General features: G+C 52.4%; 5 protein-coding genes across 5 annotated transcripts; 2 read left to right on the forward strand and 3 right to left on the reverse strand.

The window, feature by feature from the left end:
• Nucleotides 1-266: 266 nt before the first annotated feature.
• AA0111_g3341 (putative urease accessory protein ureG-like) lies at nt 267-1,219 on the reverse strand (the record flags this gene model as incomplete). Its single annotated transcript, XM_028649215.1, has 3 exons — nt 267-744; nt 802-942; nt 1,053-1,219. The coding sequence occupies 3 exons, from the start codon at nt 1,217-1,219 to the stop codon at nt 267-269; spliced, it is 786 nt and encodes a 261-aa protein (XP_028508735.1).
• Nucleotides 1,220-2,160: 941 nt separating this feature from the next.
• On the forward strand, nt 2,161-3,207 carry AA0111_g3342 (hypothetical protein; the record flags this gene model as incomplete). The annotated part of the gene is made up of 2 exons (XM_028649216.1): nt 2,161-2,422; nt 2,471-3,207. The coding sequence occupies 2 exons, from the start codon at nt 2,161-2,163 to the stop codon at nt 3,205-3,207; spliced, it is 999 nt and encodes a 332-aa protein (XP_028508992.1).
• Nucleotides 3,208-5,255: 2,048 nt separating this feature from the next.
• On the reverse strand, nt 5,256-6,235 carry AA0111_g3343 (hypothetical protein; the record flags this gene model as incomplete). The annotated part of the gene is made up of 2 exons (XM_028649217.1): nt 5,256-5,678; nt 5,732-6,235. The coding sequence occupies 2 exons, from the start codon at nt 6,233-6,235 to the stop codon at nt 5,256-5,258; spliced, it is 927 nt and encodes a 308-aa protein (XP_028508993.1).
• Nucleotides 6,236-7,863: 1,628 nt separating this feature from the next.
• On the reverse strand, nt 7,864-11,497 carry AA0111_g3344 (L-2-aminoadipate reductase large subunit; the record flags this gene model as incomplete). The annotated part of the gene is made up of 3 exons (XM_028649218.1): nt 7,864-9,797; nt 9,845-11,115; nt 11,163-11,497. The coding sequence occupies 3 exons, from the start codon at nt 11,495-11,497 to the stop codon at nt 7,864-7,866; spliced, it is 3,540 nt and encodes a 1,179-aa protein (XP_028508994.1).
• A 623-nt stretch (nt 11,498-12,120) lies between these two features.
• On the forward strand, nt 12,121-14,055 carry AA0111_g3345 (hypothetical protein; the record flags this gene model as incomplete). Its single annotated transcript, XM_028649219.1, has 1 exon — nt 12,121-14,055. The coding sequence occupies one exon, from the start codon at nt 12,121-12,123 to the stop codon at nt 14,053-14,055; it is 1,935 nt and encodes a 644-aa protein (XP_028508995.1).
• Between the last annotated feature and the right edge of the window lie 28 nt (nt 14,056-14,083).

Consider the following 14,083-nt stretch of genomic DNA (forward strand, 5'->3'; position numbering starts at 1 on the left):
TCTTCCACTGCTGAGGGTGGTATGATATGGTCGAGATTTGACTATAGAGGATGATGTGAGGGAATCAAATAGAATCCTTGAAAACCCAGCCTTGCGTACATGGTGAGGTGAGTAACCTTCTAAGTCAGCACTGTCCTTTGCTTTTGTACGAGCAGGGATGGTCATAACGACGCCGCATAACAGTGCGCCGGTCTCTGGCATATATGGATAGCATTGAGTAAATCTAAGTGCAAGATTCAACGGATCCTTGGGATCGTCTCCTGACTCTATTCCATCAGCGTAGGCTCGAACTTGTCCTTCCTTGCCTGGCCTGCACCTGAAGCTTTCCATGCAGACAGGATCAAGTCGACGATAGCATCCACACCCTCGTCCCTCTTGACCACAGCGAAGATGGTAGGGCCACCCTCGCGCATTCTTCTGCTATCCCGATCCATGACGTCCAGATCGGCGCCGACAGCCTCGGCGAGGTCGATCTTGTTCACAACCAGCAGGTCTGATTGCGTGATGCCTGGTCCACCCTTCCTAGGAATCTTGTCACCGCCCGATACATCGATGACATATATGATGAAGTCAGCAAGTTCGCGCGAGTAGTTTGCAGCGAGGTTGTCGCCGCCGGACTCGATGAGGAGGAGGTCGGTGTTGAACTTCTGGTGTAGGTTTGTGAGGGTCATGAGGTTGACGGAGATGTCTTCGCGCACAGCGGCATGGGGGCAACCTCCTGTTTCGACAGCGACAATGCGCTCACTGTTAGGACGTCAGACCTGTACTCACCATGCAGAGATGACGTATGGTTGTTCTTACGCGGGCAAGGCATTGTTCTTGGTCAGAAACTCGCAGTCTTCCCGGGTGAAGATATCGTTTGTTACTGCAGCTATAGAGAATCGCGTTCGGAGGTGTTTGCAGAGGGCTAGCATGAGCGCCGTCTTTCCGGAGCCTACAGGCCTAGGCTGGTCAGTGTCTTGTGCGTATATCTTGCCATGTCAACCCTGCAACTGCCAGACGTCGGCCGAGCAGTATAGGGATGTCTGCATGCCACACGGGGTCCATCGTACCCTCCAATTCCAATGGTGAAAGATCGGTCTTCCCAGTCTCTTCCTTCAATTATGGGCAGCTCGCGCCCCAGGTAGCTTCCTGGTCCATCGAGGATCTCATGTGTATGACCGTGATCTACGGCGGCGTGCGAATGCGACGCGCCTTCATGTGAGTGGCTGTGGGACATTGTTATATTGAACCAGGATTGTGACTGTCGATTGGCAGAGAGTGTGCCAGCAAGCAAGAGGAGAGCTTGAGGTTCTCCATGGTGGGGCAGACGCGACGAGAGACGTGGGGTTGGATTCGGCGCGACCCTGGTAGCGAAGCTTCAATCAATAACACCGATTATAGGCTTACAGTTAACGATACGCCTTTTGCATAAACAAATCTCGACGACCGTATTAAAGACCAACTCAATGCGAAGATGATTGTCATTACCGTAGCGCGCCACGACTCGACTCAGGCGTCCCTGAACCGAGGATACGGGAGTGCTCGGACCATGGCGCGGAGGGATCATTGCTGTTTTTCAGCTTGCGTCCCCTTCCTGCCCCTGCATCTTCATCACGATCCTCGGCACCCATCATATGGGTACCAGCTATAGTTTGGTTCTTCGAATTTCACGGACCAGCATGTTCCCACATGGACCTGTCGTTCCTCATCAATACTGCAGGTGAAACTGCGTACGCACTGGCAGTCTGGCATGGAGGATGCTATGTAACAGCGGAGCAACTTTCGCTTCTTCCATCCTTCAATATCGCCCAGACCCGCCACACAGCCACGACAATGGATAGGCAATTAATTTCCAGAATTGCAAGTCTCCCTATGCGATAGCCCTGGTACCTGCAGGACACATGACGCACTATCTTGCGCCAACCGACGAGTATGTAAAGCCAGCGCAGCACCCGCAGACCTGTGGACCCTGTCTTCCTCAGAGCCATCGCGTTTTCAGGTTTCCGCGTCTTAATCGAGATCGTGCGAGTTTGGTACGCTTCCCAATACGGCCGACCTCATCCTTAATTAAGAATAGTTGTTCTCTTCTGAAACTCACCTTCTGTCGCTCGCTTTCCCCTCCTTCTCTTGTTTGTTTGTTTGTTTGTTTTCGACGAGTCTATACGCGCATACTTCATAATGTCTACGATGGCTGTTTCCTGGGATAAGCCGCAACACACCAATCTTACGCTATGGGATATTGATCGCGAATTCCAAGATGCGCATGAGGCGTACGAGCAATGGCAAGCACGCCACCGTCGCACGCGGTCCAAGTGGGCGTGTTTTGGCACAAAGAACCGAGACGATGCGGTCGGCAAAGCTCTAAGCCTAGGACGGCAGGTCCAGAGGATCATGGAACAAGGCAAAGAACGATTTGGCGCACGGTTTGAGGAAGGCGACAGTAAGTGCAACATTCGTTACGGAAGTTGCAGGGACTGACTATCTGCAGCAAAATGCAATACCATCCTCTCTGCGCAACTCCTGCGAATCCAGTACGAAATTAGACAACCACTTTACGAAAGCGTTTTCTCCTCAACACCAATAATACCCATCGACGATATAATCATGATTGCTAAAAGTACCCGCCGCGCCTGTCTTACTGCGCTGCGCGAGCAATACGCACGTCTCGAATCACCGATCCTATCACCTGTTCTGCCTCCCCCGCGTTTCAAAGTAGAGTTCTGTCCTTTCGCAGACAAACTTCGGAAAGATCTCAAGCAATCCAAATCGAGCACATTGCGCGCAAAGAGGGCTTTCCCCCACGACAAGTACGATGACCGGGAGATCTGTCCGGAATGCGATGCATGCATCTCCGTCGCATCTCACTCTGGACTCCCTGCGTACAGGTGTATCCTCTTCACCTCGCATATTGCCTTGGACCCAATGGCGACCGACGACAAAGCGAATTTCGCGTGTAATAGCTGCTACAAAACCTTCGACGATTCATACGCCTTCCTCGACCACTTTTTCCAGAAGCAGATCGGCAGTGAGAGGAGTTGCTTGCGACTATCCGTACAAAGAAGCTCAAGCTGGTTCCTGAACGAGCAGTTCCTAGAGAGCGATCCTTCAGTCGTTGAGCAGTGTCTAAAGAATTGCATAGCGAGAGAGACGATGCGGGGCAGAGGCCACAAGAAGATGAGGAGTCAGATCACTATACGACAAGTACATTCGAGAGAAGGCGATTGAAACTTTCAGAACGCGATGCCACAGAACAAATTACGAACTACACCATGAGTTGCGATACAAAGACGACTACGTGCGAGGAACGTACACACATCAGCATCACGCGAGGTTACGACACGAACACGCCCATTGCTATTGCCAGCCACATAGTCGAGTTCAAACGCTACGATAGAGACCCTACACATAGCGTCTCGCGCCCCGCAAACATGTTCTGCTCAAAAGGCGAAGCCTTTATATGAACGCGGACGGCGCTTTGCTTTGCTTTTCATACTTTTCTTCTTGTGCTATGCACGCTTTTTCTGTACACACACGTCCATACTGTCACGTCTAATGTCGTAATGTCTTTTTTATAAATACCTCGAGATCATAGCATAGCACGATACAAACGACCATACATTTGCAGTGCAATGCCAAATCTATTGCGCATTTACACCATCATCAAGGAGAGCATCATGTCTTCCAGGCCTCAATACTGATTGATGCGCAACTTGAACACCAAAAGCACTTTTCTACCTAACAAACGCTTCATCGTTAAAATTGAGTGTTGGTCATTCCGTCGCATAAACCACGCACGCCGTGATACCCGTTTGCCCAGACACACGTCAGATCTATCAAGTTTCATATTGGGGGGCCACGATAGTCATCAAGGCATGACTACACGAAAGAAAGAAGAGAAGGACCGAGAAACGTTATTTCTCTCGGGCCTTTTCCTCAGTGTGACATTGTTGTGCCTTGGCTAGATTTGCTATAGCTAGTACTTGTGTGTTTTCGGGCGATAATAGCCTCAAGCAAAGTGAGCTAATTACTCACCCTCCAGATTTTATCACCTACCTGTCCCGAGAAACGGGTGCTGGCAACTGCATACCCGCAACATCCATGATCTACACAAGCCCTACCCAGGGGCCCAGGCCAACATGTAGCCGACCTACCCGTCTTGTATCCGTTCATCTTTGTCTTTGCTCAGGAAGATGAACGTGACGCGCAAACTATCTGAAACGATGCTTGGCGAAATCCACAATAACCCGACTTGGCTTCTTACTGTCTGGCAGATCCCTAGGGCGTGATTATTCCGCTCACGTTCCTTTACGAGAAGGAGATTCTCCGCTTACGTCTTGGTTCTGCGGCGTCGACTACTTCGTGACATTCATGGTATGCCTGGCTGGAAGGGAGTGTGTGTTTGCGTGCGTATGGCATATCGGACCGGCATAGAATGTACAACATATTGTACACAGCTGTCGTACACGGACAATCGGGTTTAATCAGGGTACACGCACTCTGCTTACGATTTCCTCTATCCGTGATGAATGCTTTTCCAGAAGCTTTTCTTTTGTACAAACACAAGGCCGAGCGGAGACTGTAGAGGCATGGCACAAAGTTGTCAATCCGCGGCGGAAACTGGGCGGGATTGGCAACGTCTTGGACGGCAGGTTTGCCGCAAGAGCTGAGGGTGCGCGTGTTGCGGTGAAGACGAGCAAGTAAAGTTTGGTTTTCACCGCTCCGCTATTCCGCCATCTCATGTACTTAGCATGAGATTGGATCGGGCAGTCGGGGTAGAGAGAATTCCGCTGTATGGTGCCCAGGACTATGCCAGGAGCCTTGTGTACACGTGTGGCGTTCTTCGAAGCTTCGTGAGGGGGGGCTGAGTATGTGTGCGTGTGCGCCAGTCTGGCTCCTTGGATAGTGGCTTGGGAGCGTGGTCTGCCTGCTTGGAAAATTGGACTAGCAAAGTGTCTCGTACGAGGCGCGTTCACGTGAATGAGACTACTGCTTGAAACGAACTTTTGCAAAATGGAGAAGTCATTGTGTAGGAAGTTTGGTATAATTCGAGTAAAATGGGGTATATCATGTCGAGCTCCAACCGCTCTCCTGCTCTTCGTATAGAGAGGTCCAGTAACGCCGTGCTGTCGTCCCAGATCAGCATTCCCATCATGTCCGTTGCCCTTCAAAACAAAAAGTACGCCATGGTATATGCCGCTTAAACATCGTTCGTGCCGTCATGGGCCGAACGAAAACAAAAACAAAAACTCGTCGCTGCAAAGATAGCCTCCTCTTCAAACATTGGTCTCGCGTAGTCCCCTCGAGAGCCATCGTTCCCACCAGTTCCGCACACTGACGATAGTCTCTTTACCATCGTTGTGCCCGTCGTGACCTCCAGGGTCTCCTAAGATGGACGAGAAGAACCAGAATCCAGCCGCCGTCCATGCAGCTATCGCGACACCAAATGCAACGACTGGCGAAAAGAGATGGACGACGACGAGCATGGGCGCGCTGTAGCCGGTTGTTGAGTCGTGGGAATAGACCAAGTGTAGTTGAAGGTTCAGCGCTGGTGCGAGGAAGGCGGTGATTTGTGCCGAAAATGGTGGGCGGGTAGTGCAGAATCGCAGGGGGGCTAGTACGATCGAGATCAGGAGAGCGAGGATGGTCCAGAGAGCGATGGCGCCGGAGAGAAAGGCACATGGGCCGCAGAGCCAAAACTAGATGTTTGTTAGCCATGCTGTTGACGACCTAGAGACGATGGTTCACATACCAACAACTGCCATGCTTTTTCTTCTGGACCTTTCTCATGGAATGCGCCTTTGTCATAGACGATCGCGTCGCTGTCCAGTCTTGCCGCAGACGCGCGGTTCGGAGATCGGCCGTCGTGCGACGAACCGTAGCCATGCTTCTCAGGATCAAGATGCGCTTGTTGGGGATATTGTATGTTGTTTTGTTCTATGTCCGATCTGGAATATCGGATCTCGGGTGCTGAGTTGCGTTGTTGACCTATCGAGGAGATGCTGCTGGTTGGGCTTGGCGCAGAGGAGGCCTTTGGCGAGAATGGGTGCGACGAGATGACAGAATCATGGCCACGGCCAAAACTCGACTTGCTATGACGGTCTGTTCGGATGCTGTGCTGTCGTTGATATGGCTCTTTCTCGTTGTATGCGTAGTTGTATTCGTCGGATGAAGCGTTCGTCGAGAGCTGGCGCTGGGGTTGGCTCTGCTGGGGGGATGTGGCCGAACATGGCACCGGCGGACGCTGGGATTCCATTGCAGTTAATTGGTGGGCGGCGTCACTGCTGGACGGGCTTTAGACGACCCTTGGAGACATGCGAAGTCGATGAGGTGCCGGGCATGTTATAGAAGAGGCGGAGGCTTCCCTCAGGAGAGGCAAGACTCTTGTTACATACAATTACGCTCTCAAGACCTTGGGAGAAGGTCTTGGGCTTGGCTTTCATCCCCAAGGCTCGGCATTGCGGCTGGGCAGAGCATCGCAAGACGGGGACGGCCAATCACGGCTCGCATGGGTGACCCAGCGCAACTCTCATCCAGGCGCCTCTGAGGCCGAGGACGGAATTCGCGGCAGCGACCTGTCCTGGTGCTGAAGCCCCAGCTTTCATCCTCATCACCTCTACCTTTTGTCTTGGCCTGCGCCGACGATGCTGAGAAACGCTGAGTAAACGGACCGCCGCATGGTGGTGCTCACTGTCTTGTGCAATGTCCTCTGAAAACACGCCAAGCCGGTAACACGCGCTACCACGGTCCGTCTAGGGCGTCCGCTGGCTGCGTGATGATGTGCCTAGGAATTATTGAACCTGCGGATCTTGGGCCTGTGTACCACAGACACGACTCTCGAGATAAATCCAGGACACTTCTCCAACCTGCCTAGACGCTAGTTGGGGACAGGAAGACGCGGCGGGTTGCGGTCCCGCGGTGCAACGTCGCGAGCACTCTCGTGTCGTACCGCGAGACCAAGTCGGAGGCGGCGGAGTGCATTTGATAGCGCTTGTTGGCGGAAGTAGATGCATGTTGCTTTGCTGAGTCTGAATCCGGCCTCCAAGCGTGGCTGAAACGAAGTTGGTCTTGCTGATCGTGATCTTGGCGTTGGCACAAGAGAAGCTCAGATACTCTGTTGACGGCGCCAGGTGTCCTGGCAGATGCTGGATCGATATTCATCGTGTGATTTGCTTTGTTTTGGTTAGTCCGTCGCATTCTCGGCATGTTGTTCGCACTTTAATCGTACAACACCAGCGACCAGACTGAACCTACCGTACCTTTGGTACTGCCTACACATGGCAGATTCCGACGGGGAGCTGGAAGTGCTATCAGTGATGTCGATTTGTATGTACAGTTGCATTCATGACATGCTCCTTCGCATCGAGTACATGAGCCACGTTGCGATAGGCGTTCTGCTATAGCTGCAGCCACAGCCGGTGGTAATATACGGCATGGCGATTACATCGACGAGTTGCGGAGTTTTGTCCCGCCTCGCGGACGATGCTTGCGACGTGCCGGGTATGTTGTTGGTAAGAGATGCGAAACGCAGAGCAATCGTCGGCGTACAGTGCGAGGGATGTAAGATGGCGTTTGTGCGAAGTATTGTTGTATCGGCGATGGCTGTGATGCCACTCAATGTGATTGGAAGCCGCGATAGAAGGAACGCATACATCAGCATCAACAAAGAACGGTTCAGTCGCAATGACCTCACTGCAACCAGATATGATACTCCAAGAATTCCAGACTAAATTCTGCAAATAATCTAATGCAGTACTTGTCGGTTAGATAAAACATCTATGTATTTTTGCCTTTTCTAGCATCTGGTAGCGGAGATCGTGGCCCTTACTAGATAGACCCCTAATGCGCAGTGACGCCGCAGCCCAAAATTTTGGTAGAAATGACCTAGACACCCCTCCGACCACCAACCAGTTTCATACCTTCCCGCATAGCGTCTGTCAACCGACTCATCACCAGCTCTTTGATGCCCTTCTTCTCTGGCTTGGGCATGAAACCGAGCTCGATCAGGTAACTGACATAGACACCTACAGTGTCTTCCGTTACCGCACCACCCTGGCTCCAATCTTGACCTGTCCATGTTTGGTCCTTCTTGAGAGCTTCTGTCGCGTTCTTATCGTCAAGCTCAGGTGCCTTGGTATCAGCAGGCAGATCTCCAGTCACAAAATGGTATAACGGTAACAGAGCGTTCTCTTCTTTCGTACCGGAGCGGTCTGAGACATAGGCTTCCATGTTTTGCTTCCACTCTGAGTATGTGACGAGAGGAACATTGTAGCCAAAGTTTTCGAGAGCGCCCAAGAACTCGTTGAAGGTAATACGAGGATGGGAGGTGATTTGCGCAACCCCGAGCGGTGCTATAGGCGGATTGAACGAGGACGCTACAACGACGCGCGCGACGTGAGTTACAGGAACCATATTGATAGTGTTTGTGATGTCGGGTCGAGATTTGAGTTGGATGCAGCCCTTGAGAATACGCACGAGGAAGTCGTCCGTATTGGTGGTGCCGTACTCTGGATCTCCCAAAACGTAGCCGGGACGGATTACGCATCCACTCAAACCTTTCTGACCGGCCTTTCGTGTGAGGTACTCAGCTGCCCACTTGGATTGGCCATAACCGGTTCCTAAGCCCTTGCGGGCACCTTCCAAGTCATCTTCTTCGGGGACACCTGTACCACCGTTCGCCAGACTCTTCTCAGACAACTTCACGAAGTAGTCTGTGTCAAGTACTGATGTTGAGCTGACAAGGCCGAAGTTCTTGGGTTTGCCCGCAGCACACATTGAAAGTGCAGTCATAGTGGATATGACGTTGGGCCCTCGGAGACGTGAGTACGGCAATACCCAATGTACCAATGCGCCGTTGTGAATCACAACATCGACGGAGTCTGCGAGTTTGTTCCACGTGTTTGGTTCAAGGCCGAAATATTCTTTCTCAAGGTCTCCGACGAGTGGCTCTAGGCGCGATTCCCAGCTATCTTCCCAGATACCGTATGCAGAACACGTCTGCCTGACACGTCCGAGTGCAGCGTCAATATCTTTCGCACGTACAAGCACCGTGACTTTTCCAGGTCTAGACAAGATGTCTCGTAGAATGTAGGCTCCCAAGAAACCTGTCGCACCAGTGAGGAAAGTATGCACTTCTTCCTTCGGGTTCAACGGTTCCCTGGTCTTGAATTCGGTCAATTGGTTAGCGAGTTCTCTGGCATCAGCAGAGTATGCTTCGTCTTCTGGGTCGTCGTCGATGGCCTTGGCAGTATCCAGGCGTAGACCGATAGGATCCATTGCCTGGTCGATGTTTGCTGAGAAGCCGCGCAATGTGGGGTATTGGAAGATAGTAGTCATAGGCACATCGATATCTTTCCACTCTTGTCGGATCTTGAAGAACAGCTGTTGTGCGATGATACTGTGTCCGCCGAGGTCGAAGAAGGAGTCACTTCCACCGATACCATCGGCCGTTACACCGCGATCGCCAAGGAGCTCTGCCCAGATACTGGCCATCTTCTTCTCAGTTGGCGTCAAAGCTGCGCCTAACTGTGAAGGACGTCTTGCACCAGCAGCTGCTAGATGTGCTGGTTCTGGGAATGGCAACGCTGGTCGGTCGATCTTGCCGTTCGGGTTCAGCGGAAATCGAATGAGTGGAACAATGATCGATGGCACGGCATATGCGGGGAGCTTCTTCTTGAGATGCTCTCGCACGTCATCTCGTAGATACTTGAAGCGCTTCAGCAATGTGACCATACTAGTGTCATCTGCAGAATCGCTGTCTTTTGCACCACGCTCTTCAAGCCAGTCGTACCAACGCTTCATCTCGGGGACGATGTAGCCTGTGATATTAGTCATGGTCAAAACTGCGGAGAGAGTTGAGACTTACTGACGAGTGTTGGCTCCTCGTAGGCATCGCGTTTCAACAATGTGACGTTTTCGCGCACCAAAGGATGAGCAGAGAGATGTGAGTCAATCTCACCCAGTTCAATACGGAAACCTCGAATCTTCACTTGCGAGTCTACTCGACCTGTGCAGTGCACGTTTCCATCCTCTGAGTAATGGCCCAGGTCGCCAGAGCGGTAGAGCCTGTCTCGTGGACCTCTGTAGAACTCTCGCCACGGTTCAGTGGCGCCTTGACTCTCTACCTTTTTGTTGTCTTCGTCTATCCACTTCTGTTGGTCTACAAACCAGTTGTCGACGAACTTGGCGGCTGTCATGTCAGGCAGACCCAAATATTCCTCGGCCAGACCACCAGCTCGTACGTAGATTTCACCACTCTCGCCGGGCTTGCAAACCTTTGTCCTGTCTTCGCGGTTGACTACCAAAAGCTGGACGTTGTTCATGCCACGACCAGCTGGGATCACCTCACCGATGCTGTCAAGGAATTCGGGTGCTTCAGTACAGCTTGGCAACTCGTAGTAGCTAACGGCTCTTTGTGTTTCTGTGGTTCCGTACATGTTGACGATGCGGACGTTTGGCGCCAAGTTCTGCAACCTCCTGCAATCGCGCTTGATCAACAAGTCACCCACAAAGAATGAGTGGTGTAGGCTGGGGAAGACTGCCGAAGCACCTCCAACGAGAATTTGGCCCATGGCAGGTGTGAGATGTGTAACGGTTGCGCCATACTTGCGCATCCACTCGGCAAGCTTCTCATGCTGGATATCTTCCTTACTGGGTACGAGTAGCTGTGCACCAAGGAAGAGTGGGGTAAAGATGTCTCGCTGGATTGGGTCGTGAGCAATTCCGGAAAGCATAGTGAATTTGTCGTTCTCAGACAGTCCAAAGGTCTCAGCCATCCACGGGAAGTAGTGCGTCAGCGAAAAATGACGGCCCTTGACACCCTTGGGCTTTCCTTCGGATCCTGATGTGAATGAAAGTGTGGGTGTCGAGTCTGGACCGACCAGCACGCCCGGGAGCTCGGCCTTGAGCTTCTGCTGCTCCTCCAGCACATCCTTTCCATCCTTTGAGCCTCCGACAAGTGTTCCATCGTCTTTGAGTTCGAGCGCGGGGATCTCGGTCCGGAGTTGTAGGTTGTCCTTGACGTAGTTCCTGACTTGCTCTGAAAGGGGACCAGCTTCGCGCGTGGCCTTGTCGATGACTACGAGGGCGCGTGGCTGGGAGACTTCGAGGTAGATACATTGGCGGTCTGGAGGGTATCTAGGCGACGTCAGTATGTAGAGGTGGATCTGGCAAGTTGAACTTACAGCGGGTCTAGTACTGAGAAGGTCGCTCCTGCCGCCAGGACAGCCATGATGGCTACTACTAAATCTACACCTCGGTGGGCAAAGATCATAACCACTTCCCCTCTCTGTACGCCATTTTGCACAAGATGATGGGCTAAGACTGCAGTAGCCTCGAATATGTGCTTGTATGTGAACTTGCGCTCTGGTGTCTTGCTGGTGGCAGTCTCAACCACACATGGCCGCTCTGGGTGCTTGCGAGCATTGGCGGCGAAGATGTCGTGAATTGGTCCTTTGAAGTCAGACCAGTGAAGGTCTGCGGTAGGGTCCGGGATGCTTCCCTTGGTCAGAGAAGCCATTGTCGCGCGTACTTGTTCCTGCATGTCTCAGGGAAATATAGGGCGGGGTCGCGTTGTGAATGTGCGCATGCGCGTAGACAAATCGAAAATGTCCAATTGGAGTGCGGCCAAAGGGAAGAGAAGTTTGAAATTGGGTCCAGTGTAAGTCGTCTTCCTGAGGTCCCAGAGAGTGAAGTTTGAAAAGAAAACAGCAAAGACTTGTACATCAAAAGTAATAGACGGGTATGACGCATCCAGTCAAAATGCTCGACTCAGGCGATATCGGCTAGGGCGAACCCCCACTAGGGAAGGCTCGACGCGCATGTCTGTCCGGGGGAGCATCATCAGCCCTACGCTAGCCTGGCAAACCGTCCTCGCCAAAATGGAAACATTGGTCTGCCACGACGCGTCATCCAACGCTGTCGAATTATTGTCTGCTTGCAACTGCGGCGCCGTGTTGTGCTTTCGTGTCGCTCGTTTAATTGTTTATCCGCTCCAGAGGCTGATTGGGTCCTGTAATACCTGGGAGCAGCAACTTCAGGCCCACCACGGATAACGGCTCGCAGTAGCCTGCAAGAGCTCATGTTGCCAGCATCACCGTAGTTGGCTTTCTGTTCACTTTACCTTCACGTTCCCGTTGCGCCATGCCGATCCAGCACACCTTCATGGGCCGGCCCGTTACGCTGCAGATGCCCCCGCGCCGTTTCCAAGTCATCTTTATCGTCCTGTTCTTCTTCGTTATCAACTTTACCTTTTACGGACCTCCGTCACGCGATAGCATCCCAACCTACGACCAAGTGGCCGATGCTGTAAAGCATCCCCAAGCCCACGTGCCTGATCTGGGCCAGCTGCCAGCTGTACCCAATCCCTTCGGTCCCTCAGCCCACAAGCCTCCGCCTGTCCAGGCCAACAGCACTACCGCGAGTGCCTACGGTGCCATAGAATGGCTTAGTGACTTCAAGTGGCGCAACCCTTTCTCCTACTCTGTAACCCTCGATGAGAACACCGCCCTACTACCTCCCCTACGCGAACGACCGCCCGTTTACACCTACTACGATGTCCCGAAGAAGCAGGACAAAGACGTGTCTGCGGCAGAGCAACGGCTCATACTGGCATGGCGACGAGCATGGTGGGCACAAGGCTTCAAGCCCGTTGTTCTGTCTCGGGCTGAAGCTATGCACCACCCACAATACCAGCTGTTCCAGCGCATGAAGCTGGATGCCAAGATTGAGTTCGAGGTTATGCGCTGGCTGGCTTGGGGACACATGGGCGGCGGCGTTCTTGTCAATTGGCTCGCACTGCCCATGGCCGAGTATGAAAACCCCATGCTGAGCTTTTTGCGACGAAACGAATACCCCAAGCTGTCAAGAGTTCAATCTTTGGACAACGCCGTCTTCTTCGGAGACCGAATGACTGTCGACGATGCTATCAAGAAGGTCATGGGCAATGACCTGCTGAAGAATGTTACCGCGAGCAAGGACAAGCTCTCCAAGCTAGCGAAAAAAGAGGGTGGACCAGTCGTCAATCTTCTGTCTACAAAGGACATCCAAGTAGACAACAAGGCCAACGGTATCGCATCCTACAACATGGCCACCATCTCCAGCAAGTACAAGACGGTTGCCGACAAATTTACCAACACAACTCAAGCCGTGGCCCTCGACTTACTCGCGACTCTCATAAACTCACATCTTCACCTGACCTGGCAAGAGCAACACCCCGAAGGCGTCGCTATTGTAAAGCCAGTACCGGAACATACTACTGCCCTCTTACGCGAGACGACGGATATTGCGCGCAACCTGACACAATGCCCAAGCTCCCCAATGCCCAAATCGTGCCCTCCTAATCGGCCCAAGTGCAAACCTTGCGATGCCAACAAGTCTATGAAGCTTCAGCAATTTCCGGAGTTTGTGAACACAACTAAATTCTTTACGATTGGAACCGTTCCGCACCCCTACACACTCACTTCGTTGCATTACACACGCGACATGATAGACACCAACTTCTTGCGCAATAGCGCTTCGCGCGATCTATGGATACGGAAGCTAACTGATAAGTCGATTCCGAGTGAACACACCGAAGAGTTCCGTGTACTCAAGTTCAAAGAGCTAGTAGCAGCAGCTCCAGCGCATACCTTGTGGCTTACAGCCGAACGCATCACGCAAGATGATCTGGACTGGATTTTTGGATTCGGTCTCCCACAGAACGCCTCCACAACCGCTGAGCCCAGTTCACCAAGCAAGGAGTCCGAGATCATCATCTTCCCGCGTCCGGAACCTCCCAAGCCCATCGAGGGTATAGATGTACCGGACGAGAAATGGATTGAAAAGGAGCAAGAGCGCCTGAAGAAGGCGCGCGACGCTATCAAGAGCAAGGATAGGAACATGAAGTCAGTGGTTGGGGCCGTGGAGCAGTGGAACCTAGCAGATACGGAAGCCTGGAGGTTTTCGCGTGCCTATTCAGCAAGGAGACGGCAAGAGCGGAAGAAGTGGGAAGAAGAAGAGGCAAAGTTCTCAGGCAGTGAGAAGAAGGCTGGAGTCAGGCCCGGAGAGGGTGGTGGAAGATGGACTGATAGGAGCTAATCCAGATAGCGGCTTTTGAGAATTGCAT

Source organism: Alternaria arborescens (genome assembly GCF_004154835.1).
Source record: "Alternaria arborescens strain FERA 675 chromosome Unknown contig_6, whole genome shotgun sequence".
Taxonomy (NCBI): Eukaryota; Fungi; Ascomycota; class Dothideomycetes; order Pleosporales; family Pleosporaceae; genus Alternaria; species Alternaria arborescens.